Source organism: Emys orbicularis, chromosome 5, assembly GCF_028017835.1.
Source record: "Emys orbicularis isolate rEmyOrb1 chromosome 5, rEmyOrb1.hap1, whole genome shotgun sequence".
Lineage (NCBI taxonomy): Eukaryota > Metazoa > Chordata > Testudines > Emydidae > Emys > Emys orbicularis.
In genome coordinates this window covers 141229469-141257225 of record NC_088687.1, presented here as the reverse complement: position 1 = coordinate 141257225, position 27757 = coordinate 141229469, and the positions used below count along the sequence as shown (strand labels likewise).

General features: G+C 47.1%; 1 protein-coding gene across 1 annotated transcript in view; it reads right to left on the bottom strand.

The window, feature by feature from the left end:
* The window catches only part of EXOC6B (exocyst complex component 6B), a 436833-nt gene extending 416855 nt beyond the window's left edge, over nt 1-19978 (bottom strand). The window contains exon 1 of the mRNA XM_065404703.1: nt 19866-19978. Coding sequence (XP_065260775.1) covers nt 19866-19978 — 113 coding nt within the window. The remainder of the gene's footprint in view (nt 1-19865) is intronic.
* Nucleotides 19979-27757: the final 7779 nt, after the last annotated feature.

Genomic DNA, 27757 nt, shown 5'->3' with positions numbered 1-27757 from the left:
GGTAAATTGTTCCAATGGTTAATCACTCTGACCATTAAAAATGTATACCTTATTTCCAGTCTGAATTGGTCTAGCTTCAATTTCCAGCCATTGCATGTGTTATACCTTTTTCTGTTAGACTGTTCCCCGTGCAGGTACTTGTGTCTATTCTGCATTATTATTGATAATTCTATCGTTTCCATCTAGCAATGGACCAATACCATTGTCAGAATTCTTTTTGTTCCTAATATATTTTAAAAACTCCTTCTTATTGTCCTTCACTCTGCTGGCCGTAGATTTCGCCTTGTGTCCTTTGGCTTCCCTTATCAATTTTCTAGAATTTTGAACATCTGGATTTATATTCCTTACTATCAACTTCCCCTTTCTTCCATTTTTATTTATTATTATTATTTTTTACAACTGCCTTCACACCCCCTCTAAACCAGGTCAGTTTTTGAACCAGCACAGCTTTCTTCCTCGATTGTGGCTTTTTGGGGGGATTTAAGGGCTCTCTTAAATGATTCCCAATTGTCATTCACATTTTTCTGATTAAGTTCTTCCTCCCAGCTGATTTAGCTCATAATTATAAAAAATAAATATAGAGAGATATACCTATATCTCATAGAACTGGAAGGGATCCTGAAAGGTCATCGAGTCCAGCTCCCTGCCTTCACTAGCAGGACCAAGTACTGATTTTTGCTCCAGATCCCTAAGTGGCCCCCTCAAGGATTGAGCTCACAACCCTGGGTTTAGCGGGCCAATGCTCAAACCACTGAGCTATCCCAATTGTGAAATCGGCCTTATTAACGTACCATGTGTATGTATATATATATATATATATATATATATATATATATATATATATATATATATAGCTAGTTTGGACTTTATTCTGCTTGCACAATATAAATGTGATCAAGTCATGATCATTTGTACCTAAGCTACCATTCCTTTTTAGTTCTGTGATCAGTTCCTCTTTATCTGTTAGGACAAGGTCTAATACAGAATTCCCCCGTGTGGTTGCAACACTTTTTGAGACAGGAAATTGTCATCTATTATATTTAGAAATTCCAAGGAAATTTTACTACTAGCAGCATGAGACCACCAGCATGTGTCACTCAAATTCAAATCCCCCATGATCTTGCAGCTTTCTTCCTACACATTCAAGATAGGTGCATATGGGAGAGGTCATCCTGTTCGCTGGTGTGATTAGGTGGTCTGTAGGAGACACCAATTAGTGCCCTAACTTGTGCTTTATCTGTTAGGATATTGATCCATAAGCATTCAAGATCATTTTATTCCAAGTTATCAGTGACTCGGAAACAGGTAATGCCACCTTTGACATAGCGTTCCAGTCCCCCTTCCCTTTTGCCCACTTAAGTCTTCCTAAACAGATTAAAAGCAATGGTTATAACATTTAAATTATGCAAATCATCCCACCAGGTTTCAGTAATACGAACTAGCTCAAAGTTATGCTCATAAATGAGCAATTCCAATTCCTCTTATTACCCACACTCCTAGCATTGGTTTATAGGCAACGAAAGACTTCTCCTCCTCATGTCCTTTGGTTCCTTGATTAATTTTGTTCTCAGCATGTCGATTTTGTGCTGAGTGATCATATCGTCCCTCTTTTTACCCTCCCCTTTTGCTACTAGTTTAATCCTCTCGAGTACTCTAGCCTGCCTATTCCTAAAGAGATTGGTTCCCCTTCTATTGAGGTGGAGACCCTCCAAACTATGCAGCCCCCTCTCCCCACAGAAGGTAGACCAATGTTCCATAAAACCAAAACCCTCCACCCTATACCACTCACCTAGTAAGCAATTCACTTCCAGAATCTTCTGCCTTCCTTTGCTCTAGGAACGGGAAGGAGCTCAGAAAAGATGGTTTGGACAGTCTTCTTTTTCAGCACACTTCCAAGTGCCCTGAAGTTATCTATTATCTGTGTGATATCCCGTGACACAGTATCATTTGTGCCAATATGAACCCTCACCATCACCAACAGATCCTTGCCCATAGACTTCAGAAGCATATCCAGTTTTAGAGTGACATCTCGTGACTTGGCTCTGGGAAGGCAACACACTTTCCTGTTGTCTGCCTGTTCCTTGCAGAATGTTTATTCAATTCTTCTGAGTACTGAACAAGAATAGTCTGCCTACCTTGGATGGCTGGAGAACTCTTTGCAGGTAAGCCTGATTTTCTTAGAGGTTGGACCAAGATGCCATCTACACATGTCTCCCATGTCTCTCTCTGTTTCCTTGGACCAGCTGGATCTTGAGAGGTTTCTTCCACAGATTCCATATTGAGGACCTGGTATCGATTTGAAACTTCTAGCTGTGGGAATTCCTCCTGCTTCTCTTCTCCCTTGTGGCCAGGGTCTGGCTATTCTCATCTGTCTCCAACCATGTGGAATGCTGCCATGATCTCTTGTCTCTGGTGGTTACGAATGACCAGGCCTCCCCTCTGACTTCCTCTGTAACCGATTCCTTCGTGGCCAGCTCCATTCTTCCTTGAGCATGAGATACTGGTGGTTTATCAGCCTGGTTGTCTTAAGAACTCTTCAGCTTCTACGATTCTTAGTAGCATCTCAATTTGCCCCTCCAGTACAGGCACAAACTTGCACTTCAGGCACAGGAAATCCCTTCTGGCTTCAGGCAGGAAAGAGAATATGGCACACCCGCCACAGCTCCCTGGAGAAACTGAGCGGAGAGTTTTGTTCTTACCCGAAACCACATGTTATTCATGCAGGGAAAGCTGTGCATGAGGTTTGGTTCTCACCTGAGGCTGTGTGTTTAGTCTATGCTATTACTCAGGCAGAACTTAACAAGTCCAAGACTCTCCTCCTTCATTTCAGTCCTGACAATCAAATTGCTCATCTATAGCTTGATCACCTCACATACTGTTTATTGCCACCACCATCCCCTCTCTCACCTTCTAGATACCAATCTTGCCCCCGCTCCAGTCCATCCAAAGTCATCTGACTTGTGTGATCATGTCACCCCTTCTATAAATCTTTCCATGGCTCTCCACCGCTCATCAAGTCTGAACTCTTTGTCCTTGGCATTCAAAGACCTACAAACCTCCCTCTGACTTTGTCTTCACTTACATTCCATCCTATCAGTAATATCAGTCTTCATGTCCCCTTTGTTCCCCACCTCCTCCTCGGTCTCTCCTGCCATGCTGCTCTCTGCGTGTGAAATGCCTTCCATAAACTTGTTTGCCAAGCCACCCTCCTTACCTCATTGAAATCAGCCCTAAAAAAGCTCTATTCTCCCATCTCACCTACAAGGAGTGAGGCAGGAAATAAAAAAGAAGCAAGGAGAGTTAAATTAATGGAGCATCAAGATACATACATACCTTACTAAGTAGCTGTGTGATAGTACCACCCTTTCCTTCCCCCCGTTTTTTTGTCTGTTTATGACCCTGGCTTATTGTGTTATGTTAGATTTATGCTCTTCAGGACAGGAACCACCTCTGTACTTGTCTTTGAGAAGCTCCTAGCACATTTTGAGGTAATAAAGTTAGGAATCATGCCATGAAATAAATACAGAGAAAATTTAAGGTTGAATCTCAGGGAAAACATCAAGAGTGCAATCTATTATTCGGTGAAATAATCTCCAAAGAGAAGGAGTGGAAGTCCCATCTTTAACAGATTTAGACTAGGATAAAGTACTAAAAATATACTGGAGAGAACAATCCTGCGCTAGACAGACCAGGGAGGGATGTATTAAATGAGCTGTTAAGTCTTTCTAGCTCAAATTTCTAAGATCTACAGTTAAAATACAAAGGAAGTGAAGTTTAGATTAATTCAGTTCTCCCCCATATATACAATTTCCTTGGCTAGGGTTTGAAAAACATCTATCCAAACACCTTCTACCAGAAGACTAAACCTACAAGCCAGAGGCCCATACTCAAAATGGAGCTAATCCCTCCAGCAGGGTGTCACAGTTTCAGGATGACACCATCCGTTTCCCCCACTTCCGTGGTCCACTCCAGGAGTTGCCAGTCAGGTCTCAGGTCTCCGACCATCACCTGTCTCTGGGCAAGAACCCTTGTTCCATTTCCTTCAGATTGGGGGTTTTAAGGCTGCACAGCTCCCTGCCTGATATCCCCAGCAGGCCAGTCTGCCTAAAGGCCAGCACCTGTGCATTGCTTTCGCTCTGACAGCTATGAACAGCATATTGCCAGCAGTTACAAGTTACCACACAGCTCTTTCTAAGCCAGCACATTTATTCTTGAGGTAAAAGCATTGCAGAGAAAACATAATAAAAATCAACAGATTTAAACACACACTAAAACATACAGGAGTCACCCATCAGTTTTATGGGACCCTAGCAGGCCAAAGTCTTTCCAACCTTTACAGAAGGGTATGGATCCCTCTTAGACAGGAGGTCCTGTCTGTTTGCTGGATCAGAAAGAAGGCCTTGTGTCAATTCAAACTCATCCTTTCATACTAAAAGCTCTTTCTTTGTTTATTCTCAGTGACTCGCCTTAATCAGCCCCCAGTAGCTTCTGTAGGAGCTGTGGTAACCCCTCCTGATGGAGTAGAACACAATCATACATAAAGCATCCATAAATTTAATAGAATGGCACCCAAAGATACTGCATGGGGTTGCAATATCTGTCACACAGGGTTCAAGGCAGTACCTAAGAATTCCTCCCTCACCTTGATACTGGAAGTGCAGCCTTACCCTTGGACACCACCAAAGCTTCCTCAATCTTCCCTATCAGCCTTTGGTTAATAAGATGTCAGGTAAATGTGGCGCCCTCCTCTTCCCCTCTCTGCTGGGAGGGAGGGAGGGAGGGAGGGAGAAAAAACACCGAGCATTGATCTTTCCCGGCTATTCCAGCTGAAAGGCATGGGCACAGTACTCTGTTCCACTCTCGTCCCTCCATGGGAGACCTGGTGGATCTCTTTGCCTGAGTGTTGTTCAGCTGTGGAGTGGAGAGTTTGTTCATCTGCAGTCATTTCTCTGCCTAAGCACAAAAGCAGATCAGGGAGCAAAGTACCAATCACAGGAGCAGTCTCTGCTCAGCTGCATCCTCAACACATGTGCTTCTTCCAACTGAGCAGCCAGAACACTGAACTACAAGATAGTCACATGGAGAGGGTTTTTTAGCTTTACTTAGGGCAAAAAGAGGTCTATGGGGAATTATTTTGGGTTGCAAGTAATATTTGAAAATGCAAATGAAGCATCACCACATGGGATTTCAGGAGATACCCGAAGTGAACCTAGCTATGGAGACTGAAGCACCCTCACCCTTAATCAAATGTGGTGTGTCTCTGTACCCAGAAGAAAGTGCAACATTGATCACCAGCACAAAAAATATCTTTAACTCTATTAATCCTGTGCTATGCTTTAAGAAATGAAAGCACCTCAAGCGCGCCTTGTGAAGTTGTTTGGCTAAATTCTCAGTGATTAACACAGCTGAGTGCAGCTTCCACTGGGCTTCTTCACAGAATAGCAAGGGCATGAAAGGACATGTGCTGATTAGAGGCCATCAACTGTGCGATACACGTCGCCACACCCTGCGTGGGTGGATCAATGGGCAAAAAGTACCATTGGGGAAGTCCTGTTCAGCTGCAATGGAATAGAGCATTCAATCCTCACTATAGTTTGCCTACTCAGATAATCATTTGAGAGAGGCGTCCTTGTAAGCAACCTTCATATGCACAATACTGCCTTACTTAATTTCAATTCGCTCCAGCCCACCGATTACTGCATGAAGCACATTCGCCCTCTGATGAAGGCCCAGGCTAGGAACATTCAATCATACAACAGCCTGGGACAAGCAAAACCCCACTTAGCACAAGCGATATTTAATCCCTTATTGCCTTACAGTCACAATGCTGACCTGAACTTTAACCTCCCGAGTGCACTATCCGACCAGCCTCCATGACCTGAGGTTGAAAAATGCGAACTAGTCACCTGCCTCAATCTTCCGGTAGATGCCACTGAGCAGCAGGAGAAATTTGCTCATCGGCTAAATCTCTTATACTCGGCTGGCACGGCTCAGCCACTTGTGCACCTGACTGCAAATCCGGAAGAGAGCACAAGCATAGTTTTGGATCCATCTCCACCCCTCCCAACCAAAAGTGTGGTACTGGAGGTCACTGCTAGTTGGTGACAAAGAAAATGCTCATACAGGTGAGTTCCACAAAGGAATAGCCTTCTAAGAAGTCATCCTGACCTAGGTCAGGAGAGTTGGTCACCAATGGACTGATTTGAAAAAAACAAAGCCAATTTTGACACTTAAAGATGAGTGTCCAAAGGGCTTATGGCACATCCAGATTGTCTGAAGAAAAGTGGAAGATGACAAATTAGATAAGATGTTCCTTATGCCCTGAAATGAGAACAGGAAAGTGTCTCTGGTTAAGCATCTCCTTATTCTCAGCTGATATGGTACAGTAACTTCTTAAAGCAATACTCCCCAGCGAACCATAAACAGATGTGCCTGCTACAGCAACAGTACTAAGAAGACTCACCCCCTTCCCCTCTCCTCAAGCAGTCACAAAAAAACCCAAATCAAAGCTGAATAATAATACTCAGCACCCTTCATTTCCTCACAATGACCCTTTGGAAAGGTAAGTGCTATCATCAACGTTTTATAGATAAGGAAGTTGAGGCACAGGCAGGTGTCATGACTTGCCCACGGTCACCCAGCAAGTCAGTGGCTGAGCCAGGACTAAAACCCAGCGCTATTAGCTCCCAGTCCTGTGTTTAATTTATTCTGATTCATAATCATATAATCTAATAACTCAAACATCAGTATAAACTGTCCATGAAAAACAGTAATCACCAAAAAATAACCCCCATAGACCCTCTGACACAATTCCCACCCCAAAACTCTCAACTCACCCAGACCTTCCCTGGACATCCAGGAGAAAAGAGGGACAATAGACTGCTCTATAGTTATGCCCAGGGTGGATTTGATTCAAATCACTAGACAGGAAGACTCGATTTAATCATGGTTTTCTACATAGAAATGCATTCTTGTTGGTTATTGTAACCTTAATACATATTCTTCACAACTCAGAGATAGATACAGGTTTCATTTTTAGAAGGTACACACTATACATTTTTAAAGGGATTTCTTTTGAAAACTTTTCAGATTAGTTTTACAGCTATATCAGAAAATGAATGATTGTTTGGTTATTTCGTTTACCAAAGGTAATTGAAGCAGATATTTAGGAAGTCACTGGGAGGTGAACTATCTCCAGTTCAACAGGTTAATCATTAATATTTGGAGGATTTTCTCGCCATGCTGTATCAGGAGGAGAACATCACCAGACAGACATTTAAATTGTTTTATTTAACTAAAACAACAACGTTAAGTATTCTGGATTTTTTTCTTCAACAGCAAACGTATAATATTCTAAAAAAATCAAGCACCTGTCCCTCGCTTCTCACAATTACCTCCAGACTTCTCCTTGTCCAGATCTATTCCACCCCCCACAATCTTCTATTCATTGAATTTTTTGAAACTTTGCACTTTTAGAGAGAGGTAAGGGATTGACTCTGTGTACACAATTTTGCAGAGGGACAATAGAGTTGAGGTCTGTTATTTCTCACCTCTATATATTAGCAAAAATGTTTTTAAATAAATGTTAACAAGCATGTTACCTCAGGAGACACAAATCCACGGTTTGAGAACTGCAAAACTAAGCATCTCTGATGGTATCTTCTAGACTGAGCACTGAGTCGATTGGGTAGATAGAAAGATTAACCTAAATAATCTATAGAGAAGCCCCTGAAACCCCATAAAATTGGGTCCCTAATCCATGAACTACTGGAACTCATTTACAAAACTTTTCTTAAACATTACATGAATATATTGTCTCATACTAGAATTTATAATCCCTATTCCATGATGAGATATCTTTGAGCCAGAATGTATCTTAATTAAAATTATATTTAAGATTGCTTTTTGAGGAAAAAACCTTTTTATCAAAAAAATCTGATTTAAATAAAAAAAATATATCACTGATTTTTATCCACCCTGGTTATGCCATTCGGTTCTGCAATAGGAGTGCATCCCTTAAAGTAGTGCTAGCTTGTAATACTACCACCACTTATTTCATAGTAAGCAACAAGACTCATCGAGAGGCTAACATAAAAGTGAAAATAAAAAAATCCAGTGAGTTGCTGGGGGGAGAAAACACTCTCCTAGAATGGCTCAGACAGACTTTCAGGCCTCACCAAATAGGAGCAGGTAGCGGGTTGATAACTTTTGCAAGTGAATTTAATTCTAGAAAGGAAGTTATTTTCCACGGGATTGATGAGGAAGTTAATGCTCTCTATAAATAAACTAAGGTCTCTTCCCTGCAAACTACTCCGTGCAGACTGTAAGGGTTTACCAAGATGGAGCTGCTCATAGCAGGGGTTCTCAACCTTTTTCTTTCTGATCTCCCCCCACCCCCCAAAATACTACAAAAATTCCATCTGTGCCACAAAAACTGTTTTTCTGCGTATAAAAGCCAGGGCCAGCGTGAAGAGGTAGCAAGCAGGGCAATTGCCCGGGGCCCCACCAGGCTCCAGCGTTTTTGCCACCCCAAGGGGGGGCGGGGGGGAGGAGCCGCGATCATCTCTACCACCGCCGCTTCATTCTTCGGCGGCAATTCAGGGACTGAGGGACCCGCCGCCGAATTGCCACCAAAGACCCGGACGTGTCGCCCCTTCCTGTTGGCTGGTGCCTGGAGCCGGCCCTGGGCCCCACACCACAGGGGGCCCTGTGAAGCTAAGTTGCTCAGGCTTCGGCTTCAGCCCCAGGCAGTAGGGCTTCGGCTTTCTGACCTGGGCCCCAGCAAGTCTAATGCTGGACCTGCTTGGCGGACCCCCTGAAGCCTGCTCGCAGCCCCCCAGTGGCCCCAGGACACTGGCTTACAGGATCAGGGCCTAACATTATAAAAGGAAAGGTAAACATAAAACTGAAAAAAGCACATCTTAGTCGCAAGTCACAGAAGCTGTAAGTGTCAGATTAAACCTGAGCAGTCAGTTCCTTAATAGTGTGTTTAAATTTCCCCCATAGACAGAAGGAAAGTAACAGGTACCAGAATTAATGTAATTGTTGATGTTTTTCCTGCTAGGGAGTTTTGAGCTGGGCAGCATCAGGCTGATGATGTGGAATATTAACATAATTCAGGTAATAATGCTTTAAGCTGTCTTTTAAAAGATAATTACGGGCATACGAACAGGGCACATCTACTGGAGCAGTTTCATTCTCACTGCATTATGTTCTCCCATCTGGGAGGGGCTGAGGTGCACTGAAGATGCTCCAAAGAATCCTATTCAGCTTCTAGTAGCAACTGACTGTGGTTATAAACAAGCTTCCTGAGCGAGCTCAGTGAACAGAAGAAGTTAGCATCTAATCGGTCAGGCCCATATCTTCATGACACATTCCTCTAGAGGCCGTTTGCATTTTTGTACAGTAATTCATAAGATATGGGACTGAATCAGCCAGCTCAGAATGTCACATGAGAAATATTATTCCTAAGGGTGGAAAATAAGAGGTAAAAAGGCTTATTACACAGAGATACAAATTTTAAACACGCAGACAGTAATAATAAATCTACACAGCATTCATCTTCAAAGCATTTGACAAACAATAGGCCACATTCTTGGCTGCCTTCAGGCCCCTTTGCACTGCTCAGGCCGTGCGGGGAGAGGGGGTTTTCCTCAGCTGGTGCAGAGCAGAGTAGAGGTAGCTGCCCCACTCACTCTTCCCAGCTGAGCCCTGGGTGCAGAGAACATGTCAGTACAGAGAGACAGTAAGATCAGAGTGCACGGCAATGCCGAGCTAGAGAATGGACCTTTAGGAACCATAACCAGCTGGCACAGATCTAAGCAGCCCCAATGCTGGGCTCATGGTGATATAGATTCCAGAGAGTCATAACAGCAGAAGCCATTAACCAGTGCTCAAAAAATTCCTGCAATAAAGATCTCTCCATTTTATAGACTGAGGCAGACAGCCAACATTTTCGTCCTCCTATTTGGGGTTCCTCCATTTCTGAGCACCCAACCCAAGATACCTAGGGCCTGATTTCCAGAAGCACTGAGCACTCACAGCTCCCACTGACTTGGGTTGTGGGTGCTCAGAACTTGTGAAAAATCAGGGCCAAGAGGTCTCAAGTTGGGCACCCTAAAACTGAGATGCCAAAGAGCAGTGGCCACCTTGGACATTTTTGGACTAAACACCTGGCTCAAAAGACACAAAAACACAAAGTAGAACACCTCCCCTCCCAGGCCACTGGTAGTGGCAAAGCAGAAAATCAGGATCTTGGACATATTATTCTTTTACTGCAGTAGCACCCTTCAGGAATCAGGCCCCACTGTGCTAAGCGTCATGCAGACAAACAAAAAGATAGTCCTTGCACCCGGAGAACTTACAATCTAAGTCTATGAAGAGTGTAAATGGTGAACTCTCTATACCTTGAAGTCCTTAAACCATGATTTGAGGACTTCAGTAATTCATCCAGAGGCTAGGGGTCTATTTCAGGAGTGGGTGGGTGCGGTTCTGTGGCCTGCAATGTGCAGAAGGTCAGACTAGATGATCTCAATGGTCTCTTCTGACCTTAAAGTCTATGAGAGACGACGGAGGAGCACAAGAATGAAGTGATTATGAACAGCTTGATAAGTAGAATTATTGCACACTGGCAGCCTGCCCATCCAAGAGTATTTTGCAGGCATTGTCACAGAGAGGAGTTTAATGAAGGATTTTGACGTTTTACAGCACTTTTATAAACAACAAATTTTGTAAGACAAACTTCATTACTTTTTTTGATAGAAGTACAAATATAATGGATGAAAGGACTGAGACAGATGTAATATGTTTGGATTTTATTTGATACAGTGCCTCTCAAAACCCTGGCTTGAAAAGTTATTCCAGTTCATAAGAGAAACATTCAGGAAGGCTTAAAACTAGTGGCACAAAAAGGAAATGATGTAGAACAACGTACTGACTTAGGAAAAGATGTTTGGCGGGAAGGGGAAGGTTAACCACTTCTTTTAGGACCAATTCTAATTGATAAGGGAAGCTAAAGAGAAAAGAGAAAAAATCCATTGGGGATTGGGCTAAAGGCAATAAGGATGGGGAAGGAGATGTGTGTTAAGTATAATAGGAACAAAAAGTAATCCTAGCAATGGTATACGCCTGTTACTAGATGGAGATGGTAAAGTTGTTAGTAATAATAAGGCAGAAAAGGCCAAAGCGTTAATAAATTTCTCTTCTGTATTTGAAAAGAAGCAGGATGGTGTACTTATATCTTGATGAAGTACTTTACAGTCTATTAGTACCTAAAGAAGATGTTAGAAATTGTCTACTAGAGATAAACATTTTTAGATCAGCAGGCCGTTAACTTGTATGCAAGAGTTATAAAAGAGTTGGCTGAGTAGATCTCTGGACTGCTGGATATTAATTTTTTAATAAATCTTGGAATACTGGGTAAATTGCAGAAGATGGTAAGAGTGTTATCGTTGTGCAAAAATGATACATTGAATAATCCCAGGAAACTCTAGGTTATGCAAAAATCAATCCCAGGCAAAATAATGGACACGCTAATATGGGATTCAATTGATAAAGAATTAAAGGATAGGAATATAAGCAATGCCAGTCAACATGGTTACAGAAAAAAAAAGTCTTGTCAAACGAACATGATTTCATTCTCTGATGAAATGGAACTTTGGTTGATAAAGGTAACCACATAGATGTCATATACTTAGACTTTTATAAGGCATTTGACTTAGTCCTGCATGACATTTGATGAAAAAATTAGCACTACATAATATCAATAAAGAACATATTAAATGGATTAAGAAGCAGTTAACTGACAGATCTCAGAAAGTAGTTGGCAATGGGGAATCATCATCAAAAAAGGGTCTCTCTTTGGTGGGGTTTCGCGGGGGATCAATACTAGGCTTGACGCTATTCAACATTTTCGTCAGTGACTTGGAAATAAATACAAAAAAAAAATCACTGCTGATAACATTTACAGAAGACACAAAGATTGGCTTAGTGGTAAATAATGAGGAGGACTGGGCAGCCTTACAGAGCAATCTGAAGCTGGGCCCATTCACACAAAACGCATTTTAATACAGCCAAATGCAAAGTTACACATCTTGGAACAAGTAACGCAAGCCAGACCTACAGAATGGGGGACAGTATTCTGGAAAGCAGTGACTCTGAAAAGGATTGGGGGTCATAGTGGACAAGTAACTCAACAAACTCCCAATGCAATGTCATGACAAAAAGTGCTAAAGCAATCCTTGGATACGTAAACAGGAGTAGTAGGGAATAGGAGTTTACCTCTGTATATATTGCATTGGTGACACCTGCATACAGCCCTGGTGTCCACCCTTTTTATAGGATGTTGAAAAATTGGAGAGAATGCAGAAGAGAGACCAACGTAGTGGCAGCCACGTCATCACAGGTTGGCCTCAACATCTACAAGGACAAGACCAAGATCCTTAAGATTAACTCCATCAGTAATGACCCAGTCACACTGAATGGAAGCCCTCTGGAAGAAGTGCAGTCCTTCACCTACCTAGGCAGTATCATCGACCAACAGGGTGGCACGGACGCAGACATCAAAGCAAGGATCGGTAAGGCAAGAGCAGCTTTCATACAGCTCAAGAACATCTGGAGCTCTAGAGAGCTGTCTTTGGCAACAAAGATTAGACTGTTCAACTCCAATGTGAAATCAGTCTTATTGTATGGAGCTGAAACCTGGAGGATAATTAAAACAACCACCAGGAAGATCCAGACCTTCATAAATAGTTGCCTTAGAAGGATTCTCCAGATCCGCTGGCCAGACACCATCAGCAACATCTACCTCTTGGAGAGGACCCGTCAACTTCCAGCAGAGGAAGAAATTAGAAGGTGAGGTTGGATAGGACACACACTACGCAAGCAGCCAACCAACATCACTAGACAGGCATTGCGGTGGAACCCCCAAGGCAAGCGGAAAAGAGGCCGTCCAAGAAACACCTGGCAACGCGACCTTCAGGCTGATAGCATAAAAATGGGCTATACCTGGAACCAGCTAGAGCAAATGGCCCAGGATAAAGGACTCTGGAGATCTGTGGTTGGCGGCCCATACCCCGACTGGGGTGACGGGCATGAGTGAGTGAGTGAGTGAGTGTGCAGAAGAGAGCCGCAAAAAAGATCTGAGGTGTGGAGAAAATGCCTTATAGGGCAAGAGACTTAAGAGCTCAATCTGTTTAATTTAGCAAAAAGAAGATTGAGAGGTGACTTGATTCCAGTGTCAAAGTAGCTTCACATGGAGAAAATACCAGGTATTAAAGGGCACTTTAATCTAGTGGCAAAAGGCGGAACAAGAAACAATGGCTAGAAGTTGAAGCCTGACAAATTCAAATTAGAAATAAGGCACAAATTTTCAACAGTGAGGGCGATTAAGCATTAGAACAAACTACTAAGGGAAGTGAAGGATTCTCCCTCTATCTCTTGATGTCTTCAAATCAAGACTGGGTTCCTTTCTGGAAGATGTGTTTTAGCCAGACAAATTACTGGGCTCATTACAGGGGTAAATTCTTGAAATTTAATGGCCCGTGTTGTAACAGAAGGTTGGACTAGATGATCTAAGGGTCATTTCTGGCTTTAAACTCTATGGATCCATAAGTCATTTATTAGGAATCTAGACGAGCGAGTAAACCATACAATAAAGGAAATACACATGATGATAAATTGGAAGGAGGTACAAATGCTAGTGAGGGCAGAGAAATAATACAAAGGGATGTGAAAAATTTTTAAAAAGAGGCAGAAAGCAATCCAGCAATAAAAATGTAAGATAATATATCTATGCAAAAAAATGATACATCACATACATTTATTGGGAGGAGACATTTGGAAAGGAGTAATGCTGAAAGATCCAGAAATTTAGATATGAGCTTGCAATTTTTTTTTATTTTTTTATTTTTTTTAAAAGGGTGTGATCCAGTCACGCAGAGTCATCCAGTCACAAAACTGTCCTCTATACAGTTCTGGTGTGATTTCACACAGAATATTACCTTCACCACATCACCAGGAAGCTAGACAAACTGGAGGGAGTTCAGTGAAGAACAAACAAACATGATCAATGAATTGATTATGGGGAAGACTGAAAAACTGAAGTGCTAGAACTTAGGTGGAGATAATTTATGGGCAGGAAGGCATTATTCTTCCTCGAGGCTGATTAGATACCACAATGATGGTATAAAAATCTGGATGGATAGGAGAGACAGGAAAATTAGCTACAAATAACTAAATAATATAAACACAAAGGGAAGGAGAGGAACCATTTAGGGTGGTACAATGGACTACAACTAGGAGTGATTGGATATCATTAGTAAAGGAAGCGTTTGCACTGAAAAGCAGGAAAGACATCCTGACGTTCATTATTTATATTAAAGCGGCATTCAAAGGTCCTAACCAGATTCCTGCTCCAAAGAGTTTATAATCTAATTTGAAACAAGACATGACAAGTTAATGTAACAAACAATAGCCCAGGAGAGGGAGGCCAAGTTAACAGTAAGACAGCATGGTTATGATAATAGCTATTGCATAACTTGATAGTTCTAAAGCACCTGAAAAGGTTCTCTTAAAAGTAAATACTCCAACTGTTCTGACAGCAAGGGACCTATTAGGCCAGGAAATAGTTTCCCCAAAGGGAACTGGGGAAACCCCATGTTTAAACTAAACTGGACAAGACACTAGTAAATGTACTTCAGGAACTCTTATCTTTGGTTTTTCTATAATGCTCAGCACAGATATGCTGAAGTAGAGGCACATTAGACCTGTATGAGAGCATCCACAGCGTACGCACTTCATTTGTTAAACAGAAGTGAGTCAGCAACCACCTAGTCCTCCCAAAGGAGTTTTATTTACAGAAGGAGCCACACCATCCGCAGCTGGTTCACCTGCACATCTACCAATGTGATATATGCCATCATGTGCCAGCAATGCCGCTCTGCCATGTACATTGGCCAAACCGGACAGTCTCTACGCAAAAGGATAAATGGACACAAATCTGACATCAGGAATCATAACATTCAAAAACCAGTAGGAGAACACTTCAACCTCTCTGGTCACTCAATAACAGACCTCAAAGTGGCAATTCTTCAACAAAAAAAACCTTCAAAAACAGTCTCCAACATGAAGCTGCAGAACTGGAATTAATTTGCAAACTAGATACCATCAGATTAGGCCTGAATAAAGACTGGGAGTGGTTGGGTCATTACAAAACCTAAACTTAATTTCCCCAATACTAATTTCTCCCTCCTGTTACTCACACCTTCTGGTCAACTGTCTGCAATGGGCCACTCTCTTACCACTTCAAAAGTTTTTTTTTCCTCCCTTGGTATCCTGCTGTTAATTGATTTATCTCGTTAGACTGACCTAACACTTGGTAAAGCAACCCTCATCCTTTCATGTATTTATACCTGCTCCTGTATTTTTTACTTCTGCATCTGATGAAGTGGGTTCTAGCCCACGAAAGCTTATGCCCAAATAAATTTGTTAGTCTCTAAGGTGCCACAAGGACTCTTTTTTTTTTTTCATGAAAATACGTGACTTAAATGAAAGACACTGTCCGCACAGGAATCAGAACTCCATAGCAATGACAATTTAAATACAACTGGAGCTGTTCTACATACAGTCTTTATTACAAATATAATCAACGTAGAAACTGATTAAAGTGGTGCAACACCCCAGTGTGGACACAATTATAGGGATATGAAGCATTATATCAGTGACGTTTATTCCAGGGAAGCACTTTTATACTATTGTAATAGCATCCACATTAGGAGATTTTACCCCTTTTAACTATGTTGAAATAGAAACTAGCATAGCTAAGCAAGGCAAAAACTGCGTGCAGACAAGCCCACGTTGCTAGCAGGATTCCGGCACCATTTCCCTATACCACGGGCAGAGATTGTGTGTGTGCACGCATCATGTTATGAAACTGTGCTATTCCTCAAAGGGAGCCTAGCCTGTCTCCTGAAGACTCACTTCTTCCATGATGCCCACAAGTAGTGAGTCATTTAAAAAAAAAAAAAAAAAGTTACATCTACTTCTCTGGCACACAGCATGTCTACTCTGTGTCTGTCTAGTGTAGACTGAAAGCTCTTTGGAACTGGGACTGTTAATGCTTGTCATTAATAACACCGCTCAGTAAAATAAAAACAAGTCCCTCCCCATTCAAATTAGAAAAGCCATTCTAGAATCACTCCTGTAACAACCATGTTTATACAGTTGATGGTAGCAGAATCCTGAGCTCCCCCACCCCTCAGACAGATACATAGATCCATGGTATAAAAGTCTGAAGACATATGAGGTCTGAAACCTCATTTGATCTCTGCTGAATATGCCAAGAATAGGAGACTTAAAACCTACTGCTGTAATTTTTCCACAATATGAAAAACCTGGACAGATGGCTCTTAAGTATTTTGACTTTTTTTTTTTATTAATAATAAACCAGATCAGTCTTCAGCATGACCTTCCAATAACATCACATGGTCTATCCCTATAAGGTTACAGTTACATCCCTACTTCTGCTGGGAGAATATTTTAAAAAAAGATTTCAAAAATGAGTCAAGAGCTGACCAAATTGTAATCTTATAATATCACAAAACAAGAGTTTCCTGCCAGTACACAAATGCAGACACAGATCCTGCGACCATATTCAAAGACCATTGTTATCAGTCAGAAAGTTTATAGACATTTGCTCATTTGAAGGGACACAGGCAGGTAGATTAACTCCAGAAGTTATGGTTTTGTAAAAATGAAAAGGTTTTACATAAACCTGATAACGTAAATGTTTGCCTTTTTTTAAAGAAAACAGTTCTGTTTGGATTTAAATATCCCCCTTTACCATTGTAATTCTAAGCTCCACAGTTAGTGCACAAAAACCAAAACCTGACTACAAACAAAGGTGAAACTGAATACTGTTTTCATTTCAAAAGGAGAATGAAATTGAAAAAAGAAAAATAGTGAAAAGTAAAAGGAGAGTTTTAGAAATATCAGTTTTAATCTCAGTTTTTGGTAACATGAGGAAATTAATTGGTTTTTAAAGGAAACATTTTTAAAACAACACTTCTACCCTTTAACATGAGGAATCTGGGTATAGTGGACTGTATAGCTGTTTGGTTTTTGGGGGGAGGGTAAAAATAAAAGTAGTTTACTTTTATATATAAAACTGGGTCCCATCAGGCCAGGGTTGTGAATAATGCACAGTCTGGATAGCTGAAACAGATTCCAAGTGGGTATAATTTATTTATCTAAACATTATAAAACCACACATAAAAATCAGGTGATTCCTTATGGACTACATGGACAAATATCATAGCTTCCAGATTAACAATGCAGCAGAAATCACTGCTGAGAAATTGTAAAACTGCATCACAAAGGAAAAACAAAAGAATGAAACACTGACTCCAGAACTTCATAAACTACCACAGAGAGTGAACGAAAAACAGAAACGATAGCATTAACAGCCATACAACCTCTTTCATTTACATCCCTGGGACAGAGAAAAAAAGTCAGCAGCTTCACAGAGTAGGCAAAGAGTTTTTCCAGTTGAAAAGTACCACAAGAACCACCAAAAGAGGATGTTTAATAAGGGAACAAAGGAGCCACTAACCAAACAGAAGCATTAACCTATATCATCATCAGGATGGTAACTGTACCCATACCCCGTGGCTTTGCAATTAGTCATACTTTTTGTGAAACAGATAAAAATAAAAATCCATAAAACAATGGTTAGGAAAATAACATTCAGACAGAGTCTGGGGTTTGCAATGAAATCTGCACATTCTCCCTGTATGTACATATTGTCAAACAGGCATCCCCACATCTAATATGACAGTTTGCTACAGTTACCAAAGAACAAACACTCTATACAAACACTCCTTAGAGAGGTTGAGGAAATCAGACCCAGAAGTGCGAGTTTAAAAATAATCAGTAGAATATGGAACATTCTTTCACATTGACAGCCCCTTAAAGCAAGACAGGACCAAAAAAAAAAAAAAAAGCCTAGAATAAGAAGAAAACAATCAGATCATAGTGAAGCCAAATTACGAGTCTAAACAACTACAGGCAAGGCCCTGGGGAATGGGCCACAGTTTCAGATTACAACGTTTTATCTTCAGCTTCTTGATGCATCTCACCCCTGGCCTGATGAGAAATGCTTCAGCTCCTGCCAGAACTATGACGTGAGGATGGTATCTGGGTATAATGGAGAGGGAGGGTGTGGGACGGAACAAGAGGATTTCATACTCCTCTCCAGCCCAGAGGTGACTTCTGCAGAAAACATTTAAATGCACACAACCAAGGACAGGTTTTTCATAGTTATAAAACAAAGATTCAGAGTGGGAGGTTAGTAAACTAATTTTCAAGAGGGTGTCTAATTATTAGACACTTATACCACCCTACCATCAATGCTCTGTCCAAAATTCACTATAAAGGGGGCACCAGTTCCCAAATACAGAAGGCTTGAAGAAAGCCAGTCCCAGGCAATACTAGTACCTTACAGCCCCAACCCTCCCTATCACCCTTAGTATCATCTTTTGCTCCACCATCCCCCAAATTCAAGGTCTTGCTGATCCCATTTTTCACGTCCCTGTCTAAAATCCATTCTTCCCTCTCCAGCACAACAGTTAGAACCCTGGCCTGTACCTTGGTCACCTCCCACATCTCACCTCAACCCTCCAAGTCTATTCAAAACATTGCTTCCAAAAAAAATAGTCTTCCCATAAGCTGCTCCAACTATGTTACCCCACACTCCTTCCTCAAATCCTTTCACTTGCCTTCCTGCTGAGTTATTAACCACGATCATTTTATCCAGTGCCATAAATGTACACAGCACTTCACAAACAGAAAGAGACAAGGCACAGGACAACAGTTTCGAAAAATCAAAAGTGTGGAGAGGGAGGAGAACAAAGTAGGAGAATTCCTGGCAGGAGATGGTTTTAAAGCAGCATTTGGAGAAGAGAGAAGGACCCTTCGTAAAGCAGGAAGAAATGAGTGCAGAGATTCAGGGGGCTGCAGCTGTTTGGGCTCAGGACAGCAGCTGGGGCAGGGGAGGATGACAATGACTGTCTGCCTGGCAGCTTATGCCATGGAACTGTCATTCAGTCAGAACAGGTGGAGTATCAGGGTGTATACCTGGTTAAGGGGGCATGGAGAAGCCCCATCTTTTAGGGATTTGGTATATTCGCAAAGCGCCAAGAGCGTCTTTCTTTGTTTAATTTGGGGGTTTAGAGGGTCTATCAGCAAGGACACAGAATGGCAAATTGGAGGGATAACCCAGTTTGGTGGGGTTAGAGGGCTCTCCACGTCTGAACAAGGAGTTGGGGGGGGCGGGGTGTCTCCCTACTTAGGGGGAAGTGATGAGGGAACTGGGGGTTGCCAACTTAGGGGAGCCAGGAGTCTCTAGGTTGAGTGGTGCTGAGGACTCCCTGTTTAGAGTCTGGAGGTGAGGGGGGAGTGATAGGAATGTTGGGGTTCCCCGTTCAGGGGGAACTGACGGGGGGGCTGGGGGGCTCCCCGTTCAGGGGGAACTGACGGGGGGGCTGGGGGGCTCCCCGTTCAGAGGGGAACTGATGGGGGGGCTGGGGGGCTCCCCGTTCAGAGGGGAACTGACGGGGGGGCTGGGGGTTCCCCGCTCAGGGGGAACTGACGGGGGGGCTGGGGGTTCCCCGTTCAGAGGGGAACTGATGGGGGGGCTGGGGGGCTCCCCGTTCAGAGGGGAACTGATGGGGGGGCTGGGGGGCTCCCCGCTCAGGGGGGAAGTGATGGGGAGCTGGGGGGTTCCCCGCTCAGGGGGGAAGTGATGGGGAGCTGGGGGGTTCCCTGCTCAGGACTGTGGCGGGGGGGCCCTTCCCCGGGCCCGGCTGTACCTGAGCGTGGGGCCGATGCAGGCCGTGTCCGTGCTCTCGATCTCCCGCAGGATCCGCTCGTGCTCCGCCGCCGACTCCAGGCTCTCCAGCTCCGCCATCTTCCCCCGCTCCATGGGCTCCGGGCCCGGCTGGGACGCACCGAGCCTCGTCCACCCCTCAGCGCCGGAGCCGCTCTGCCCCAGCCCAGCCCCAGGCTCGCCTGCCGCGCCCCCTCGCCGCGCCGCGTCTCCGCCTCCTGCCGCGCCGGCACGCCGGGAAATGTAGTCCTGGGGGAAAGGGGGTGTAGCCTCAGCCTGGGCCCAGAGAGAGACTCCCAGCGCCCCTCATTGGGGGACTCCCCACCCCTGTCAGACCTGCCCCAGCGCCCCTCACTGGGGGACTCCCACCCCTGTCAGACCTGCCCCAGCGCCCCTCACTGGGGGACTCCCACCCCGACAGACCTGCCCCAGCGCCCCTCACTGGGGGACTCCCCACCCCTGTCAGACCTGCCCCAGCGCCCGTCACTGGGGGACTCCCCACCCCTGTCAGACCTGCCCCAGCGCCCCTCACTGGGGGACTCCCACCCCGACAGACCTGCCCCAGCGCCCCTCACTGGGGGACTCCCACCCCTGTCAGACCTGCCCCAGCGCCCCTCACTGGGGGACTCCCACCCCGACAGACCTGCCCCAGCGCCCCTCACTGGGGGACTCCCCACCCCTGTCAGACCTGCCCCAGCGCCCCTCACTGGGGGACTCCCCACCCCTGTCAGACCTGCCCCAGCGCCCCTCATTGGGGGACTCCCCACCCCTGTCAGACCTGCCCCAGCGCCCCTCACTGGGGGACTCCCACCCCGACAGACCTGCCCCAGCGCCCCTCACTGGGGGACTCCCCACCCCTGTCAGACCTGCCCCAGCGCCCCTCACTGGGGGACTCCCCACCCCTGTCAGACCTGCCCCAGCGCCCCTCACTGGGGGACACCCACCCCGACAGACCTGCCCCAGCGCCCCTCATTGGGGGACCCCCCCCCTGTCAGACCTGCCCCAGCGCCCCTCATTGGGGGACTCCCCACCCCTGTCAGACCTGCCCCAGCGCCCCTCACTGGGGGACTCCCCACCCCTGTCAGACCTGCCCCAGCGCCCCTCACTGGGGGACTCCCACCCCGTCAGACCTGCCCCAGCGCCCCTCACTGGGGGACTCCCACCCCTGTCAGACCTGCCCCAGCGCCCCTCACTGGGGGACTCCCCACCCCTGTCAGACCTGCCCCAGCGCCCCTCACTGGGGGACTCCCCACCCCTGTCAGACCTGCCCCAGCGCCCCTCATTGGGGGACTCCCCACCCCTGTCAGACCTGCCCCAGCGCCCCTCACTGGGGGACTCCCCACCCCTGTCAGACCTGCCCCAGCGCCCCTCACTGGGGGACTCCCCACCCCTGTCAGACCTGCCCCAGCGCCCCTCATTGGGGGACTCCCCACCCCTGTCAGACCTGCCCCAGCGCCCCTCACTGGGGGACTCCCCACCCCGTCAGACCTGCCCCAGCGCCCCTCACAGGGGGACTCCCACCCCGTCAGACCTGCCCCAGCGCCCCTCACTGGGGGACTCCCACCCCTGTCAGACCTGCCCCAGCGCCCCTCACTGGGGGACTCCCCACCCCTGTCAGACCTGCCCCAGCGCCCCTCACTGGGGGACTCCCCACCCCTGTCAGACCTGCCCCAGCGCCCCTCACTGGGGGACTCCCACCCCGACAGACCTGCCCCAGCGCCCCTCACTGGGGGACTCCCCACCCCTGTCAGACCTGCCCCAGCGCCCCTCATTGGGGGACTCCCCACCCCTGTCAGACCTGCCCCAGCGCCCCTCACTGGGGGACTCCCACCCCGACAGACCTGCCCCAGCGCCCCTCACTGGGGGACCCCCCACCCGACAGACCTGCCCCAGCGCCCCTCACTGGGGGACTCCCACCCCGTCAGACCTGCCCCAGCGCCCCTCACTGGGGGACTCCCACCCCTGTCAGACCTGCCCCAGCGCCCCTCATTGGGGGACTCCCCACCCCTGTCAGACCTGCCCCAGCGCCCCTCACTGGGGGACCCCCCACCCGACAGACCTGCCCCAGCGCCCCTCACTGGGGGACTCCCACCCCGTCAGACCTGCCCCAGCGCCCCTCACTGGGGGACTCCCACCCCTGTCAGACCTGCCCCAGCGCCCCTCATTGGGGGACTCCCCACCCCTGTCAGACCTGCCCCAGCGCCCCTCACTGGGGGACTCCCACCCCGTCAGACCTGCCCCAGCGCCCCTCACTGGGGGACTCCCACCCCGACAGACCTGCCCCAGCGCCCCTCACTGGGGGACCCCCACCCCTGTCAGACCTGCCCCAGCGCCCCTCACTGGGGGACCCCCACCCCGACAGACCTGCCCCAGCGCCCCTCACTGGGGGACTCCCCACCCCTGTCAGACCTGCCCCAGCGCCCCTCATTGGGGGACTCCCACCCCGACAGACCTGCCCCAGCGCCCCTCACTGGGGGACTCCCACCCCGTCAGACCTGCCCCAGCGCTCCTCATTGGGGGACCCTCACCCCCGTCAGACCTGCCCCAGCGCCCCTCACTGGGGGACTCCCACCCCTGTCAGACCTGCCCCAGCGCCCCTCATTGGGGGACTCCCCACCCCGTCAGACCTGCCCCAGCGCCCCTCACTGGGGGACCCCCACCCCTGTCGGACCTGCCCCAGCGCCCCTCACTGGGGGACTCCCACCCCTGTCGGACCTGCCCCAGCGCCCCTCACTGGGGGACTCCCACCCCGACAGACCTGCCCCAGCGCCCCTCATTGGGGGACTCCCCACCCCGTCAGACCTGCCCCAGCGCCCCTCAATGGGGGACCCCCACCCCTGTCGGACCTGCCCCAGCGCCCCTCACTGGGGGACTCCCACCCCTGTCGGACCTGCCCCAGCGCCCCTCACTGGGGGACCCCCACTCCTGTCGGACCTGCCCCAGCGCCCCTCACTGGGGGACTCCCCACCCCTGTCAGACCTGCCCCAGCGCCCCTCATTGGGGGACTCCCCACCCCTGTCAGACCTGCCCCAGCGCCCCTCACTGGGGGACTCCCACCCCGACAGACCTGCCCCAGCGCCCCTCACTGGGGGACTCCCACCCCGTCAGACCTGCCCCAGCGCCCCTCACTGGGGGACTCCCACCCCTGTCAGACCTGCCCCAGCGCCCCTCACTGGGGGACCCTCACCCTTGTCGGACCTGCCCCATTGCCCCTCACTGGGGCACTCCCACCCCGTCAGACCTGCCCCAGCGCCCCTCACTGGGGGACTCCCCACCCCTGTCAGACCTGCCCCAGCGCCCCTCACTGGGGGACTCCCACCCCGACAGACCTGCCCCAGCGCCCCTCATTGGGGGACCCCCACCCCGACAGACCTGCCCCAGCGCCCCTCATTGGGGGACCCCCCACCCCTGTCAGACCTGCCCCAGCGCCCCTCATTGGGGGACCCCCCACCCCGTCAGACCTGCCCCAGCGCCCCTCATTGGGGGACCCCCCACCCCATCAGACCTGCCCCAGCGCCCCTCACTGGGGGACTCCCCACTCCTGTCGGACCTGCCCCAGCGCCCCTCACTGGGGGACTCCCACCCCGTCAGACCTGCCCCAGCGCCCCTCATTGGGGGACTCCCCACCCCATCAGACCTGCCCCAGCGCCCCTCACTGGGGGACTCCCCACTCCTGTCGGACCTGCCCCAGCGCCCCTCACTGGGGGACTCCCCACCCCTGTCGGACCTGCCCCAGCGCCCCTCACTGGGGGACTCCCACCCCGTCAGACCTGCCCCAGCGCCCCTCACTGGGGGACTCCCCACCCCTGTCAGACCTGCCCCAGCGCCCCTCACTGGGGGACTCCCACCCCGTCAGACCTGCCCCAGCGCCCCTCACTGGGGGACTCCCACCCCGTCAGACCTGCCCCAGCGCCCCTCATTGGGGGACTCCTCACCCCGTCAGACCTGCCCCAGTGCCCCTCATTGGGGGACCCCCACCCCATCAGACCTGCCCCAGACCCTTCACTGGGGGACCCCCACCCCGTCAGACCTACCCCAGCGCCCCTCACTGGGGGAATTCCCCTCCCCTGTCAGACCTGCCCCCAGACCCCTCACTGGGGGGACTCCCCACTCTTGTCATAACTGCCCCAGTTCCCCTCATTGTGAGGAGACATGCCTCCCCTTTCAGACCTTACCTGGGTACCTCTTCTTAGGGGAGATTACTATCAGGCCTGCCCCAAGAGGGTGACCACCTTTGTTGGATAGAAATAGGGAGAAACCACATGAAAAATACAGGACAACGCTTAATTTTAAGGGACATCTTAGGGAAACACCATTTTCCTCAGCATAGCATGTATTTTTCTCTGAAGTGTACATTCGTACTGCCTTCAAGTATACAATGCAATTATCATAAGCTTCAATATAATGTTTAAAATGGTCAAGGGATGTCCCTTAAAATCAAGTCAAGGGATTTCCCTGAAAAGGGGCAAATTCAATGAAATAAGGACCAGTTCTTTAAAATAAGGGGATGGATGGTCACCCTATACCCCAGTGCCCCTCAGTGGAGGAAGACGTATACACCGCAGTCAGACCCACTCTCAGTGCCTGGCAGTAGGGAACACACATACACACCATCTGACCTGTTATCACTGTCTCTTTCTGGGGAGTCTCCAACAGTCAGAACTGTCCCCACTGCCTCTCTTTGGGGGAAGAGACCCCAGTCAGAAGTGCTTTAATTAGGGGAGAGACTTCACTCAGCCAAACTTAGCCCCTGAGCCCATCCCAACATGGGGCACTGGGAGTAGGTCTGATTAAGGTGGTGTTTCCCCCAAATGAAAACATCCCATTGACTTCAAACTGCCTTTCATCTTGAAGGATCCTCTGATATCCAGGTCTCATAGTTTTGGTTCTCAGCATTTCTCTCTGATCACTCACTACATGACTCCTTGTTCTTCTTCTTGTTATTTATTATCGTTACAGCTGCGCTCAGGTTCTTCCATTACTAGAATGGCAACATTGGGTGTTGTATAAATACATAGGAAAAGCCTGTCCCTGCCCCCAAAGAGTTTACAATCTAAAACAAACTGCAACAAGTAGGTGGAACAAACAAATGGAATGCGAGAAAGAAGGGCAAAAGTAACAATGATACGAACAATCCTTTATTTCCTTGTTTTTGAGTCAAAGATTTTTGTTGTTTCAAGTTTTAAGCTATAATAAACAAGAAAGACTCTACTGGTCACCTTCTTCTTTGACTGCTTTGAATGCTACTGATCTGGATATAGCTTTCTCTTACAATATCACCAGATTAAATGAAAAGGTGATAGAAGGAGTGTCCAAACCACTACATGTGTCCTGAATGTACTGGTACAAAGAAGGGCAGGGGAAGCTCTAAAAAAAATGTTAGATCATGTTTACAGTTGCCAAATGTGGTGTCTTACGGGACCAGATGGATGTCATTCTGGATGTGTTAAAACCAGAGAGGAAATCTGTACTCTGTGGCAGTCACCATGGAGATTTGATATATGCTCCCAGAGGACCAAAAGCAAATAGACATGGAAGTGATATAATGAAAGAAGATACAAATAGTTGGGCAAATTTAGGAACCCAGCATCCTGGTGTTATCTCAAAACTCTGTAAGAGATAAATAAGACTAAGGTTTAGACCCAGATAATATCTCTATCACTTTTTAAAACCCATGAGGTAAGTAAAAAAAACCCAGTGTAAAGATAGATTTACTAAGATTTATTAAAACTAAACAAATTAACAAAGGCAACAGAATAATAGCTCAGAGGTTTGACCCAAAAGGGCATAAGGCCTGGCTCCCTTCTGCCCTTAGCAAGCTATGGGAACTCATTTATTTGCAGGAGATGACCTTCACTGGCAACTCGGACTGAAAGGCAGACAGCTAGTCATGACTGCAGACTACTGCGGTGGTTGCTGGATTCTGGACCTGTAACTGCCTTAGATGGGATTACAAGAGAGACACAGACTGAAGCTGGATCGGGATACCTACCTGAAGACCATCGCGGGGTCTCTCTCTCATGCATGGAAGAACTAGGCATGGGCTGCCTCTGTGGTGGACAGCCCCTGGTGCTGAACGTGCTGGCCTTAAATAGACTTGGGCATGTGACCTTTTCCCGCACTTTTCTTCCCGCCATTGGGAGAAAAGGTGTCAATCTCAACCAAAAGGACCCATAAAATGGAGTCCAAACAGCAACTTGACCATGACCATTGACCCATAAGTTTCACAAAACGGTACATAAAAAGCACAGTATATAAATCAGAACAATACATAAACTCTAATAAACGTATTTCCCCTCCTTGCTGGTAAGAGGAGATACACCCTTTCTTTGCTGTCACAACCCAACCACTCTGATTTCATACATAATGACATTTATACCAACTTAAATGGAACAATGAATTTGTTGGACTTCACTCGTTTCTTAATCCAGACAGTTAAACATACCAGATACACCTCTATCCCGATATAACGCTGTCCTCGGGAGCCAAAAAATCTTACCGCATTATAGGTGAAACCGCGTTATATCGAACTTGCTTTGATCCGCCGGAGTGCGCAGCCCCACCCCCCCGGAGCTCTGGTTTACCACGTTATATTCGAATTTGTGTTATATTGGGTCGCGTTATATCGGGGTAGAGGTGTATATAATAATGACCATTTTAACAATCAAAACCACTACAACAGGGTGCAATAATATATGCCATACTTCATTATAATCAACAGACCCTCCAAATAGGTTTTCCCACCAGTGATTTGATGCAGTATCACTTTTGAATTCTTTGAAGAACTCATTTGTTTTGGTCTGAGGCATGATGTGCTGCAAACATGACCTCTTTTCCTTCCCTTTGAATTTGTCTTAAGTGGTATTTCATTTCTGGATGGTGCGTAAGATGTTTTAAGGCTGATATATTCACTCCTAAGTGAAATGGTTCAAGTTGTTCATATAGGAGGCAATGTGTCTGTATGGTTTGCATGGTTACTTTAGGTAGAGTGAAATTCACGTCACATCCCACTATGGAAAATATTGAAAATAGATGTTTATGAATGGGTTGTGGGGAATTTTGTGGTAAACATTAACAATGAATTCACGGCCCCAATTGCGAATACAAATACTATTGTCATCCACTAACACCATAGTGGAATGATTAAAATCAGACAGATGCATTTTATAATGGCATTTACCCTCCTTTGAATTAAGAGATACATGAGAAATCTCGATGACTTTTGAGCTACATGTATATCCCAGCCCCTTTTCCTTAATGCATGATAGCAGGTTAACAGCATGGTATTCACTATCCTTCTGATGGACCCATTTGCTGAGTTCCACTGGGAGCAATACAGAGTGATTAACATTTAGACCTAAGGGCACTAATGGGTACACCCATTCCTCCTGTGCTTCCTTCAAAGTCAGAATATAGGCAAGAATGGTATGGTTACTGTGCACATAAGAGAAATTAACCATTCTCCATCAGCCCTGATGTTTCTGCTCGAAGTGGGAGGCATTTTTCCATAACACATGTCGTACCTCTACAGGAACTAATCCATGTAGGCCATCTCTAATTATAGCCTTTGCAACATTCCGTACCCATTCTTGGGCTTGCACACATGCGAGCGCCATTGAGAGATTGGACTGCAAGACCTCGAATGCTCCCATTATGCGGACGTGATCGTTCTCCTGACATTGCAGGCACACTGGAAGTGCGTTGGCGATGTTAAATGCTGGACCGGTGATCTGCTCGGTCACTCCAATCCTTGACTCTGGGAGCCAGTCTTACCCTGCTCTGCTGTGAGAACCCCCACTTCTAGGCTGTTCACGCACAGCCTCTGGCATGTAAGCTGCTCCTTGGATTGTGAAACTGAATGACACTAGCCAAGAT